This window comes from Rattus norvegicus, chromosome 6 (assembly GCF_021556685.1).
Source record: "Rattus norvegicus strain SHRSP/BbbUtx chromosome 6, alternate assembly SHRSP_T2T, whole genome shotgun sequence".
NCBI lineage: Eukaryota > Metazoa > Chordata > Mammalia > Rodentia > Muridae > Rattus > Rattus norvegicus.
Genome location: NC_141539.1, coordinates 9,997,672 through 10,012,028, shown reverse-complemented (window position 1 = coordinate 10,012,028; position 14,357 = coordinate 9,997,672). Strand labels below are relative to the sequence as shown.

The 14,357-nt window shown below is 40.2% G+C and overlaps 1 protein-coding gene across 45 annotated transcripts in view; it reads right to left on the bottom strand.

The window, feature by feature from the left end:
• Nrxn1 (neurexin 1) overlaps nt 1-14,357 on the bottom strand; it is a 1,143,874-nt gene that overhangs the window by 546,616 nt on the left and 582,901 nt on the right. For all 45 annotated transcript variants that reach the window (NM_021767.4, NM_001434104.1, NM_001434105.1 and 42 more), the window contains 1 exon segment: nt 13,308-13,498. In NM_021767.4, coding sequence (NP_068535.3) covers nt 13,308-13,498 — 191 coding nt within the window.

The window sequence follows — 14,357 nt, the reverse complement described above, 5'->3', positions numbered from 1 at the left end:
CACACTGAGAGTCTGGTCTTCTGAAACTAGGATTCTTTCAGTTAATACATCCTGGCTTATAGAGTTTACACTCAAAAGGCTACTCCTACAAAGCATAGGAAATTTTAGAAAGTTAGAGCCAGTTGAGAAAGTAACAGTGGTATTAGTGGAATTCCCTCAAGATGACCGATTCTCAGGACAGAGAGAGGTGTATCTGCATACTGAGAAAATCCAGAAGAAAAACCAGCCAATTTTCTCCCATAATCATAACAACTTGGTATCAATTTCTGACCAGTGGTTAAAATTTTTATGACACAACTATTTAATTTTTGGATGCAAGGGCCAAGTTTCAACTGCTATTCACAGAGAACAAAGTTAGAAAGCTGCAGCTATCCCTGTCATTCCTGAGACTAACATTTTCATGTGAAGGATAAACAACCCAAAAGGGAAAACTTTGAGAGTCAAGATTTTTATTATTTTATGGAAATACTAAGAATGATCTCCATTCTGACATTTAATTTCTAGCTAAAATTTTTGAGGAAAAATTGCCTATAGAAGACTTTTTGTTTTTACGGGATTCTTCAAGATACAACATAAAGACAGATTTTGTTTATGTGTTTGGCCACCAGACTGAGGAAACCCTAGTGGACATGCAAAATGGAGAATAATGAAAGGAAAATGCAATGGAGGTTCATGTGGTAATCCATCTTCTTTTAAATCTACTCTATGCCAGTGACACTGGCAGATGGGGCAGGAGTTCAGGCAAATAAATCCATGTCAAGCTAACTTCAATTTGTGGCGTTACAATTTAAATTTGACATTTGGCTTTTAAGAGAAAGTCAGGTAGAATTTTTATCTTTTTTGTGTTTTCGTACCCAGCAGGCCTGCATACCCCTGGTAGTGTTTGCTTCTTCACTTTGTGGTATGATACCCACCTGAACTGCAGGTAACATTGCTAAAACCACAAATACTGACAAAGTTTGCATGTGGATTTTCACTAAGCTTGGGAGAAATTTGACTTCCCCAAACTGTTCAGGACACTGACATGCTATGACTATCTAGACCTCACAAGTGAGCAAAGCCTCCTCAGGAGGAGGGAATCAGTGGGTCAGCACAATCTTTCCAACATCAGAAGCGTGTAGTGGCCCCCGTCACCCCGTCGCCAAGGCTACTTTTTTCTCTACTACTTTTACTAAAACTATTCTGAATGACAGAAATAGAATAAAGACAGTTGGCTGGGTGTGGTAGTGAATAGTTTTAATCCCAGCACGAGGAGGTTAGGAAGTAGCAGCCAGAAGCAGAAAGGTTGATTTCTGTGAGTGCTAGGCTAGCCTGATCTACAGAGTGAGTTATAGGACAATCAGAACTACTCAGAAAAACCCTGTCTAAGGAAACAATTTAAAAGAGAAAGACAGAGAACTGGAAATGATTTCTCATACTGAAGACGTAAACGTTATGAAGTCAGTCACAAGACCTATGCAAATCTATTGTTTCCTGAATTTTTTATGTTGTTTTGTCTAATGTTTTGATTTTTAATGAATATTTTATGCTCAATAATTTAATTTCTTCATCTCAAATCAATTGAAAATGTATGTTGGGTCCATGGTTCTCCTGTTGTTCCAAATTAAAGAGAAAAGCTGGAGAGATGGCTCAGCAGATAAGAGCACTGACTGCTCTTCCAGAGGTCCTGAGTTCAATTGTTGTCAACCACATGGTGGCTCACAACCATCTGTAATGGAATTTGATGCCCTTTTCTGTTGTGTCTGAAGATAGCTAAATGTATATGTATATGTATATATAATAAAATTAAATACATTAAAAATTAAATAAAATTCAAATTTAAGCAAATTTGTATTTCCTATAATGGCCTATTTAATACAAGTCAAAAATATATGTATACTTTGATATACATGGATAAAAAGTATATTTGTCATTCATCACTGTTATTCTGGATAGTTTGAAACTATTCAGCAGTACAGAGCAACAGTAAAGCAGTATTCATGGTTTACAAACACTGACTAGAGCTTCTAAAATACATATATTTCCTTTTTCCTTAATAATTAGACCTTTTTCTGTATGTTTTTAACTAAAGATATTTCTTTAAGAGCACAGGCTGTCTTCACAGAGAACTTGGGTTGGGTTCTCAGCATTACACCATGACTCCCAATCACCAGGAATGCCAGTTCTAAGGAAGGCACCTGATAAAGTCTTCTGTCCTCTGAAGCCACCAGGCATGCAGTGTCGTGCAAATATACATGCAGATGAAAAAACCATACAGTAAATCAAAACAAAATGATCAATACTAAAAGAATATAATGTGAACTAGGGCTTTTCACATAATGAGTGTGCGCTGCTCTCCCAATACAGAAAGACAGCTCCCCTTGTTCCTCGGCAGCACTTCCTAGTATTCCCTGCAGGGCGGAGAGACAGAACCCATAGGATTACACAGAGAAATATTAAATAACTTGGTACAGCTGAAGAGAAATGTGAGCATGAAGAATGGATACATTTCTAGAAGTGATGAATAAAAGTGGTGTGTGGAAATGTTGAGAGACAGAAGGGCATGACTTCACAGGGAGGAAAGCCTGCGGGACTGCCTGGAGATGGAGGAATGTTGAGTCTCCTAGAGTGAACGTGGACATCATTCATAGGCATTACAGTGAGAACTCACACAGAGAAGTCTCACATGAACACAGGAAAGTACCCTTAAAGAATGAAGATGACATATCTGTTGGACCTGTAGTATGAAGTCACATTTGTCCTCTGTCATCACTTACACTAAAACAAGAATAAAAAGAGACAGAAGTTGGAATATACTGTGCTTTCTTCTGCTATTTCAACCACTATCATATCTTGATTTCTGAGATTTGATTCATTTTACTTAATTTAACAATATGTGTGTATTCCTGTGTGGGAACCTGCACATCACTGGGGAAGAAAAAACTCTATGTGGTTGGAGTTACAGGCAGTTTTGAGTCATGGAACCCATGTGAGTTCTAGGAACCAAATGTGGGTCTTCTACAAAGGCATTTCATGCTCTTAAATGCTGATCTGTCTCGTCAGTCTTCAGTATTTAAATTTTTCATTAAAGATGATTTTATAATAGTAAATAATTATAGAGTTGCCTTAAAAGAGAAATCAAATATATTTGGTGGACCTGTACATAGCTTAAATACCTCAACACTGCCCACTTTGAAGAGTTGGCTTGAGGCAAAACGTGGCATTGTGGCTTGATTATATTATTTGATGTAATACTTCATATAGAAATCCTTAATCTGATGCTTGATTGCCAAGCACATAATAAATGACAACAATGACAAGAATTATACTGACAAAGGTAACTTACTATTTTGAAAAGAAGTGAAGAAAGACAGATCTATGCAAGGTGCTTGCTTCAGGAATATACTGTTTTGAATATCACCGTTGTCCATGATTCATATTCATATCCCAGCAAAAATCAAACAATTATGTCATGTACCATCAAGCTTTTCAAAAACAGATGGACGCATGCCTGCTAGGTTTATAAATGTAATGGTCTGTGATACAATAGACATAGTGTGTCAGTACAGGAACTTAGCGTGTCTGAATTTCCAGAACATAAAAGGACATCAAAGATGTCTGTGTGTTTGATGAATGAGGAGGAATCAGGAGTTAGGACTGGAGAGGAAGAAGACACCTCCTTCGGGTAAACTAGAATTGTTAGCCTCTGATATCTTAGCAACTGCTAAGAAATTAAAGAGTCCAGATGGGGTTGGCCTGTGTAAAATTATAAGGAAATTTGGTGAATAAAAGAAAAACAGCTGTCCTATTTTGAATTGGCATTGTAAGCATTGTGAACTATCAAAGACTAGACCAGTTTACTTAATGTGCATGGAATATACTAGCTTTTAGAGTGTCATGCATACTAGTACTTAAATATCACTATCATCATTGTCTTAGTATATTATTTCACTTTTGTAAGCCTTACTTTACATTGCTCACCTGTAACAAGTACTTAGGTTCTACCTCTTCAACAAATTTTCATAATTAACATAAAAACATGTTTTAAAAATCACATGTAAGTCTTTCATCTCATACTTATTTAAGGAGATGTGGTAGATGCTGGAAAGTCATGGGGTCTCCTAGGTACATATGGGACTTTGCAGGTGCTATATCACTAAAGTACATCCGATAACAAAAGGTACCCTTAGTTAGAACATAACATTGCTTCTTGTATTATATTTAACTTAAAAAGCACAGCAATTGATTGAAAAGGCCAAGAAAGCCCAAATTTTTAAACAGACACACTGAGCAGCCACATCCACATGGTATATAGCAAGGCCTGATGGTACTAGCATAGCATATATGCAGCCCTAAAAGTCCAGTCCAGCATGAAAAACAAAGGGCCATCAGCAGTAACCATGATATCTGTGCTTTCCTACAAGAGAAAAGTTTGCAGAAATGTCTTTAGAGCACTTTTGCAGGGTCCTTCATATCAAGTCAATTCACCTTTCCAGTCTGTTACTATATTAATGAGTTGCATTTTCCGAAGTGGTCAATAAACTGTAGAATCATTCTGCATCTTTGTAAATGATAGACTTGCCAGATGGCTGAACTCTTCTTAAGTGAGAGAACTACTTGAAAATCAGTGTCCCTCTTTTGTGAGATACTAATAGCGAACAATTGTATTATTATCCAGGCGCCAGCTGGGGCTTTCTGTTGTTTACTTGGGATCACAGGAGCCTGGTATGAATCCTCACAAATCTATTGAGGGCAATAATCTAAGTTCCTCTTGCCTTATGATTGTCTTATCTGGGAGCCTTAGACTATGGCTTTCAGCTTTGTAATCACAGATCCACGGCAATGCACTCAGTTCTCCTGACTCAAGTGTTTTTACTCTCTTCATGCAACTCTTTTAGCATAACTTGGTTTCCATAGTCTCACTATCTCCATGGATTTGTACATTATCCTTATACTCAACTGAAGAGATGGGCAAATCCTGTCCCTTGAGTCCTACACAGAAAGTTAGATCAATTTTGGGGACCCTTTTAGACTTTGTATTTTGTCCTGAATATACAACTCAAATATCTCTTCCAACAAACTCAGTAGATGCATAATTACACACTGTGATTTTAATCTCTCATCCTCATGTCTGACCCCAGAGAAGACTTATGTCCTGGTTAAATCTAATTTTCAAGAATTCGAGTCTAGAATCTTGAACCTAAGTGAGTCTTGAGTATCTATTTTACTGAAGGGCAGCAAGGACATAGGGCTTCATACTTCTTACTCCCACCTACCTCCCCCAAAAATGACAAATGTGGAATGACAAGGAAGGACAGCTCAGCTGCCTGGGAAGCCTATACAGCCTAGCAGATGTTCAAAGGAGATCCTGGTTCTACCAATAGTCAGTCTCCCACGCCGTGCCCTCACCGCTCTCCTTTCTCTCTCTTTTGTTTGCTTAAGATAGTCTGGGTATGTTTATGTGTCTTGTATAACAAAGACTAGTGTCTCATCTTCATCAAATGAGAAAGATCAAAGTGCCATGAAAACTATTTTAGAATGAGGAGATGGCTTAGAAGCTCTTGACCATGAAAGCCCAAGATCTAAGAAGGCTGCCTGATTCACTCTTGGCATCATCTGGAGAAAGGACAGAACTGAAGATTGATCTGTACCTGGGCTGAGAACCCACATATATCTTATTCTTAAGAGTTCAGCTCTGAAACCATGCAGATTCACCACCTCGTGGCAAATAGGCACATGGCTCCAACCTTACAAATTTAGCTGTCTTACTATCACCTTTGCACATGGTAAACCTGGCCTTAGGTCTGGAAGGCACATGAAAACAGGGCTCTACTCCCAGGAGCAGCTTTGCTCGGGGATGTCTCAGGAAAGCTGCTTTTTTAGTGTAGGATAGCCATAGCAGGTCTACAACTGCTCCAAGGATGCTAGCCAGGGCTAGTGGGTCAGAGCTCAGTTCCTGTTCTCTGAGAAGAAATAAGCATCAGGGAAGGGTTCATCCAGAAATGGTCAGGATTAAGGCCTTAGGGTTATATCAGAAACTCTCTGTCTCAAACCCAGACTTGCCACTCTCACATTCTTTGAAAGAAAATCCACAAGTGTTTCAGAATGTTTTTAAATTGACGTTATGGGTCCTCAGTAGCAGTCAAGTGAGGCTGATATAAATAATAAAAGTTGCTTCCCCTGGCCCATGTAAAAATGATGAATTATGGGACTCGAGAGATGGCTCAGGAGTTAAGACCACTTACAGACCTAGGTTTGGCTCTTATGAATATAGTGGTTCACAAACATTAGTGACTGTTCCAGCGAATCCAATTACCTCTTCTGACCTTGAGTCCTGGCTTCCTCCTCTGTGTGTACAAGGTATGCAAGTAGCATGCATACATCAATGTGCATGAAGCACTCACACCCATAAAATAAATAAATTTTTAATTGTTTTAAAGTATCAGGAAGTAGAAGGCTGGATCTGAAGAACATTAATTGTACACGTGACTGGATCTAACAGTTATCCACAGCTATCAGTTATTCAGAGCATATCACTCTAGGCAGGGAAAGAAATGGGTTAAATCCTTGTGTCCTCAAGTTCCTGTGATCCCAGACAGTGATGGGAAGGGAAGTTTCAGGGTTGGAAGAGGTTAAACTAATGTAAATTAAACTCTGCCTAATGCAGCAAAGACTCTAAAGTTGATGCAAAAGATTTAAGCAAGACAGGGTTGTCAGTACAGGCTACAGATGTTCAAGCTCCAATAGTGTATGCCTGGAACACAGATGTGGACAGAACAACACTCAGAGTAAAGGTAAGGCAGGCCACAGACAGTGTGTGCACCAGAGGAAGCATGTCTACCTAGAGGGTGAAACCAAACTGTCAGAGGTTTCACAGTCAAGAGGCTTGGGCAGAGTTCTGCAAAACCTGGAGATTCAATGGAGTCATCAAAAAGAAACAGTGGCTTCATGTCTCTAGTTGTTTTCCAAGTAATCATGCTGTAACTCTTGTGTGGGGAAGGGAATAACAAAAATGTCATGTATTACTTTGACAGACTCACTGCCTTATTGTCTCTGTTTTGTGCTGTGGTGATTGCCTCCAAAGTGGCCCCTTTCCCCACTGAGCCTTGATTCTCAACTGCACTGCAGCCAAAAAAAAAAAAAAAAAAAAAATCACTAAAGTGCACTGCCAACCACACTGTCCCCAGCTTCTGCAGGATGTTCAAAGCCCTACTTCATCAAAAGCAAAACACCCTGCTTCCTTCTGAGACACAGAGCACCTTCGGAATGCAGCATCCTTCTCCTAAGGTTTGTACTGCGTTCGTGAAAGATCAGATTGGGCATTTGTAGCCTATTTGTAAAGAAGTGAGACCAGCGCCCACAGCTGGGAAAACACCTGCTGATTCTAGAGCCCACCTTGACTGTCTGCTCACTGTGCATTCTAGAGCCCACCCAGACAGGTCTGCTCACTGTGTTAAAATCCTGTGTTTGGGGGAATTTGAGATAAAGCAGAGAGCTCCAAAGCTGGACCCCTGCCAGTAATAAGACATTATCTCAGAGCAGAGCCAGCAGGCAGGGTAGAAACCTTTTTCTCAAAGGCGTGATGGGAAACAGGAGGAGGGAGGAGGGAGCAGGTGTCAGGGACTCCCATGTTTTCTGGAGATTTCACATAGCAATTAGAACAAACTCCTTACCCTCTGAGAGCCCTCATGCTTAGCCACTGAAAAGCTTCACCAATTTTCTAATGGATCCTTAAAATAACCTCACAAAAACTAAAATGTTAGTTTTAGTAAAACTGATTACATCATAAACAAGAAGGCAACAGGCATTTCTTCCACTGTCAATATCAGTCCGGCGCTAAGGTTAGGCTCAAAGTCAATTTTTTTTTTGGTTCTTTTTTTCGGAGCTGGGGACTGAACCCAGGGCCTTGCGCTTCCTAGGTAAGCGCTCTACCACTGAGCTAAATCCCCAGCCCTCTCAAAGTCAAATTTTTATCTGAACATTTCCTATTTGAGCAAAAGAAACTAGCGAGGCAAATGGGCTATCCGAAGTCACACATGCTAAACAATGAAGCTCAGACATGCTGAAACATGATTAAAACTTTGGAAGTGACAACCCTCAGTAAAATGTGGGTTTTTTCTTTTTAATTGGATATTTTATTTATTTACATTTCAAATGTTATCCCCTTTCATGGTTTCCCTTCCGGAAACCCCCTATCCTACCCTCCCTCCCCCAGCTTCTATGACGGTGCTCCCCCATCCACCCACACACTCCTGCCTCCAAATCCTGCCATTTCCCTACACTGGGGCATCAAGTCTTCCCAGGACCAAGGGCCTCTCCTCCCATTGATGTACCACAAGGCCATCCCTTGCTACATATGCAGCTGGAGTCATGGGTCCCTCCATGTGTACTCTTTGGTTGGTGGTTTAGTCCCTGGGAGCTCTGGGGAGGTGCGGTTGGTTGATATTGTAGTTCTTCCTATGTGGTTGCAAACCCCTTCAGCTCCTTCAGTCCTTTCTCTAACTCCTTCACTGGCGACCCCGTGATCAGTTCAATGGTTGCCTGGGAGCTTCCATCTCTGTATTTGTCAGGCTCTGGCAGAGCGTCTCAGGGGACAGCTATATCAGGCTCCTCTCAGCTAGGTTTCTTGGCATCCGCAATAGTGTCTGGGTTTCAAAGCGCAATGTGAAAAGGTAGATCAGGCAGGTCCAGAGAATGAAGGCCACTAGGGACCAAACTGATCTGAGTTACAAAAACCACCAACAACGAAACAACAGCAACAACAAAACAAGACAACAACAACAAACAAACAAACACACAAACAGGCTTAGGATGTAGGCAAATCTCCACTTAGAGATGTTCCAGAACCTTTTTTGTAATGGAAAGTACTGGCTGATTGGGGTTGGGGGTGCGGGGTGGTTGGGCACCCTGAACACAATAGCCCGCAGTTAGCTACCTTTAGGCTAAGATTTGAATGGAGATATGGAAAATGCTAAAAGGAAATGAGGAAAGAAATAATTTGGGATTTGTAAGAGGGGAAAAGGAGAAGGGGACAAGGTCTCAACCACCTGGCTGACCTAGATGTACCGAGTTACAAGGTGTAATTTTGCTAAGTGGCCACCTGAGGGCACTGTCTGCTATGCACCCAGGACTATGGTCAGGCCCCAGTCAAATTCAAAAAAGCCTCAATTTGCTGATAGATTAACTTAATACTTAAATAAGGACACCCATGGAAGATGGAGGCCCAAAACTATTCGTCTGTCCTATTTTTATTCTTGAACTAGATAAATGAATAAGCAAGACTGACCTCAATTCATCTTCCCGAACACTCATAAGGATTACATACAATAACCTCATTTAAATCCATTGAGTATTTAATAGGGACTCAATAAATATCAGCACCTTTGCCTACACTTTAACATACAAGTTGCCAAATTAGGACAAGAGAAGCACACGGAGGGATCGCATTATCTCACTAAAGGGGTCAGTACTCAAAAGTTCCAGAATAAATAGAGTCCTGCTGTGGAATCAGTACACAGTAAGGGAATACTGTGTCTTTCCTTGCATGTTATAGCTTGTACCTTGTACATAATAGCCAAAGGGAACAGACATCAGCAGCTGGGAATACAGATGAAAACAAACTGTATCAGCAGGGAGAGGCATAAACGAGAGAGACTTGGGCAGTACTAGGAAAGATCATTAGAACAAGGTCATTAGCAAGGAATTCCTTTTTTTTTTTTTTTTTTTGGATTGATACTTAGATTGAGGCTTGTTTGTAACTATTTCCATCTGAATCGAGGCGGGAGGAGAGAGGTCTGGGCTTCACATTTCTACATTTACAAGATTAAACACAGTCGTGAACAAAAGCCTGCAGTACCATCAAGGATAAATGTGAATTTTGCATTCTGGAAACAAAGACACTGTTTGCCTGCACAAGCAGAGCCAGCTAATCCGCTCCCAGACATAGTGCACGGCCCTATGCTGCCCTCTGGTGTTTCTTTTAGGTGTAGCAATGTAAGTGAAAGCGGCACATACCTGATTTAAACAAGTGACTTCAAATGAGGACTGACCAAAGTCTTCAAATAAAAAGTGACTTAAAGTTTGTATAACATAAACTGTGCCTTGTTTCAGGATGCTAATGCACGCCACGCCGTGAAGACCTCTAAATAGACACCTGCTAACAGTTACTGGGCTTCTTTGGAGTTATTCTGAGAGGAACATTGAATTCTGCACTTCAGGAACTACCAGGCATGGGTGTAGCTACGCTGCCTGGTCTCCCTGAGAGAAATAAAGACTCTTCACTGATTTGAATAATGTGTGGATAAATCAGAATACGTTAAACTCTCAGAGGGTGAATGTCAATGAAAATAAACCCACTGACTCAGATAAAATCTTTCTCCTGTTTCCTGCATTCCGACATAACTGGCATGCACAGTAAGGTCCAGGCATGAAGTCCTGCATATCTCACACCCATAAACCCATCCTAAGTTCCTGTGGTTACCCAGGAGCGAAGGAAATGGTTGTTTTCACTTGTGCTTCCTGTATCCCTCAAACACGGCTTCCTGAAAGAGTCTTCCTACTCAGTCTGGTTTCAGTGCTCACATGTGGTGCCTTAGCATCCCTCCCTGTCATGTCTTGTGTGTGGGTGCTCAGACTCAGTGTGTTCCTTGGCGTAGTAACTCCATGGCAGCACCCTGCTATTCACTCTCATGCTCTGTACCCTCGGCAGAGGTCAGTAAATAGCATCTGGTTAGCGTTGCAACCCTGCAGACCAGGACATGATATGTTACACCATGCTCTCTCTCCACAGTGTTTCTTGAGATTGCTGCTCCTATTAAAAAAAACACACAGCCACTTATAAGCTGAAACTTCAGCCTAGTCTTCCTGAGTGGTTCTCATTTTGTGACCTCATCTGATAGGTCTGGAACCACAGTGGCTTCACAGGACTTAGCAGGATAATTATTGGTATAAGTAAATAGAAAGAAAGAAAGAAAGATAGATAGATAGATAGATAGATAGATAGATAGATAGATAGATAGATAGATGACAGATAGATCGACCTGAAGAAGTAGATCTATAAGAAGCATGAGACCCACAGTTAGTATCCCAGAAACCACACAAACAGCCTTCCTGGCCGTACCCATGCCGGTAAACAAGTGCAGAGATGCAGAGATGCTGAGGCAAAACAGGAGGACAGCTGGGGATTCCAGCCCAATGAGAGACTGTGGTTCTAAGGGATATGTAGAGAATGATAGAGCTAAGACACTCAACATCCTTTTCTAGGTCCAAACATGCAGCAATACACACAGGAATGTGCCTGTGCACTCCCACACAAACACACACGTGCAAAGAAACGCACAAAACTACTCCTCTTAGGGATTGACCTCTGATTTAAATGGAATTTTTGTTTGTAAAACATTTAGTAAGAATCTCAGACTTAAAAATCTGACTTTGTCCACTCTTCATGTAATTAATTCATGGTTTCAGTTTTTTAATATGGAAAATGCTTTTCTTACAATCAGTATTAAAAGTAGTCCATGTTTTATGAAAATCTCTCTAAGATTTGTAAAGGCACACACTCCTATCAGAAAGAATCTTTGTAGCCTACTATTAAGCTTACATCCATTTTAATAAATAAAAAACAAACATTTGCTTTCAGGAATTGCTGTTGCAAACATCAGAAGAGGCACAACTTAAAGAATTTCATTGTCCATGGTCACCAACTGTGGCTATAAGTATTGAACTCTTCAAGCAATGGTGAACCCTATGCTTATAGTCATTTGAATCTCTGACATGGGCTTTGAGGTCTCTAGTGACAATTATGTATGTGTCCTGAGATCTCTCTGATATAAAACAGGCATTATTTTGTTAGCTCATAATTGGCCTGGCCAGTAATCTGAACTTCAGTCTCCTGTTTCCTTAGAAATGGCCTCCTGAGTCCACTGGCGTACTCTGAATAACAATCAGATACTGAGCTCACTTTTGTCTCAGAAAGACAAGCAGAGAAGCTTGTTAAACTGCATCTCTTTGAATCTCCTGTTAGATTTGCAAAAGAGAGCCCTTTGAACTAACAAGGGGTTGCCTATGAAAGAAGGGAGACAACATCACCACATATGTTACATGTGACGAATAAGGACCCAGCATTGTAAATATGAACCACAATTGCATAGAGCAAAACATTTTCTTCTTTCACCTTGTTTAGAAGGTAATTTTTTCCCCTAGAACGACAACTGCTGGATTTTCCTACTCCATTTCTGTAACTTTCCAATGCATTTATTTCTTAAATCAAAGGAAGCAGACCCATCAATATAAATGAACAGATTTTTTAAAGTAAAATATGCCTGCAATGATATCTGAGAAGCTTTGCCACAACAACGACAAAACACGAGAGAAGACAGGGAGCTGTACTTAAATCTGCATTTACTCTTCTGTTCCCTAGAAGCTACTGCATCGCTGGGTGAGACATTCAAGCCTCACAGTAACTGACCAATGCAACCTTCACCAATGCTTTTTGTCCTGCTCATTTTGTCAGGATATGTGGCTACGGTTCTCACATAGACCCATTCAAATAGAACTTAATATTATATTATCCTATTGTTAACATGCCATCTAAGCATTAATAAAATTATGTTTCAATAAAGAAAAAATGTCAGCTAAGATTCTCTTAAAAGCTCATTAAGCAGCTTTGTGTGTGTGTGTGTGTGTGTGTGTGTGAGAGAGAGAGAGAGAGAGAGAGAGAGAGAGAGAGAGAGAGAGAGAAGAGAAGCAGACAGGTAGATAGATAGATAGATAGATAGATAGATAGATAGATAGATAGATAGACAGACAGACAGACAGATGATAGAGCTAGGTAGTTAGGTAACAGTAACGTGTGTGTGTGTGTGTACGTGTGTATATTAGGGATGTGGTAAGGAAAATAAAGCTAACACTGATTACAAGGGGTAAGTCAAGCTCACAGACATCAGTAGAAGTGTCTGACATCATCCAGGAAATCTGACAAAAACAGGAGAATAAAACCAAAAGGGTCTAGAAATTCAATCAGGACTGAAGAAACTTCCAGGTGCCTACTTTTCCTAATAATATCAAGATTATGAGCACATTTTCCTCATTTTTAATTTTTAATCATGCATGCATTCTTAGGTGTTGCATTTTTGAACTGTTATTAAAAATACATATGTTCATGCCACATTAAAGGAAGAACAGAGACTTGTGTGTTGTATTATTAATCATGTGCAAAACCGAAGTCTGGTCAGCCTTTGCAGGCGGTGATGTGCCCTAAGCAAAGGCTCCTCGTCGCTTGCGCACAGACATTGCAGGGATGCTGGAACGACGACTTAGACGGTACTTACTCTTGAGGTCTAAGTTTCTGGCTCCCGCAGTGATTTGTGTTGTGATTTTTGTGTCGATCTTTACTGTGTGGAGATTGCTGGTGTCCCTTGAAATCATCACATTGTGCCACTGATTGTCGTTGAGTGGTTTGTTTGAGCTCCCTTTGATGAGGTTAGCACCATTTCCCAAGTCAAACACATAATGTAAGTACCTAGAGAGAAAAGGAGATAGACAAAAGAGCCATTGCTTTCTGAATGAACAAAGATGGTAAGCAAGACACCACACACGGACACTTTGGGTGAATTCATCCTTCTAGAGTCTTTGGCTGCACGGCAAACTAAAAGGGGACAGTATTGCCTTTCACTAGGAATTCTCCATTTCTACCGTCATTTCATTTGGTTAGTCACACTGGCATGGCAATTCTTCTCATGGGAGGTGTGTTCTCAGGGTTCAACATGACATTCTATGTGTACTTCCTACTCCATTTGTCTTTCTGGTCCACCAAGACCTCTGAACATGTGTTTATGATCATCCCAGGAAAGTGATTGCAATGGTTTTGTGTTGCATTTTCATATCAACTTGAACTCAGGTTCTATGTTGATGTGTGCGTTGTGTGTATACGTATATATGTATACACACATATTCACATGTATAAATATATATAATATCTGTATACATAATATATACATATATATAGAGAGAGGGGGGAGAGGGAGAGAAAGAGGGAGAGAGGGAGAGAGATTCTATGTTGGAAGGTATCTGAGAAGTACCCAAGTGTGGCAAGAGAAACATACATATTTGTGTGATCTGATGTGCTACCTAGTCTATAGTAAGTGTACAATAATATTCATTGGATGGATAAATAAATGTCCAAATTACTGAAGATGTGTCCATTGGCCATTACGCTTTCAGAATGTTTTATTTACACACCATTCTTTCTGAACTATTCATCACATAATTAATACTAAGTTAATTAAATAACTAATATAATTAAACTGAATTAGCTACTTGTCTGAGTCCATAATGGCCTACCAATAATTGTGTAGAATTAGTGTTCAAATTCAGGCAAT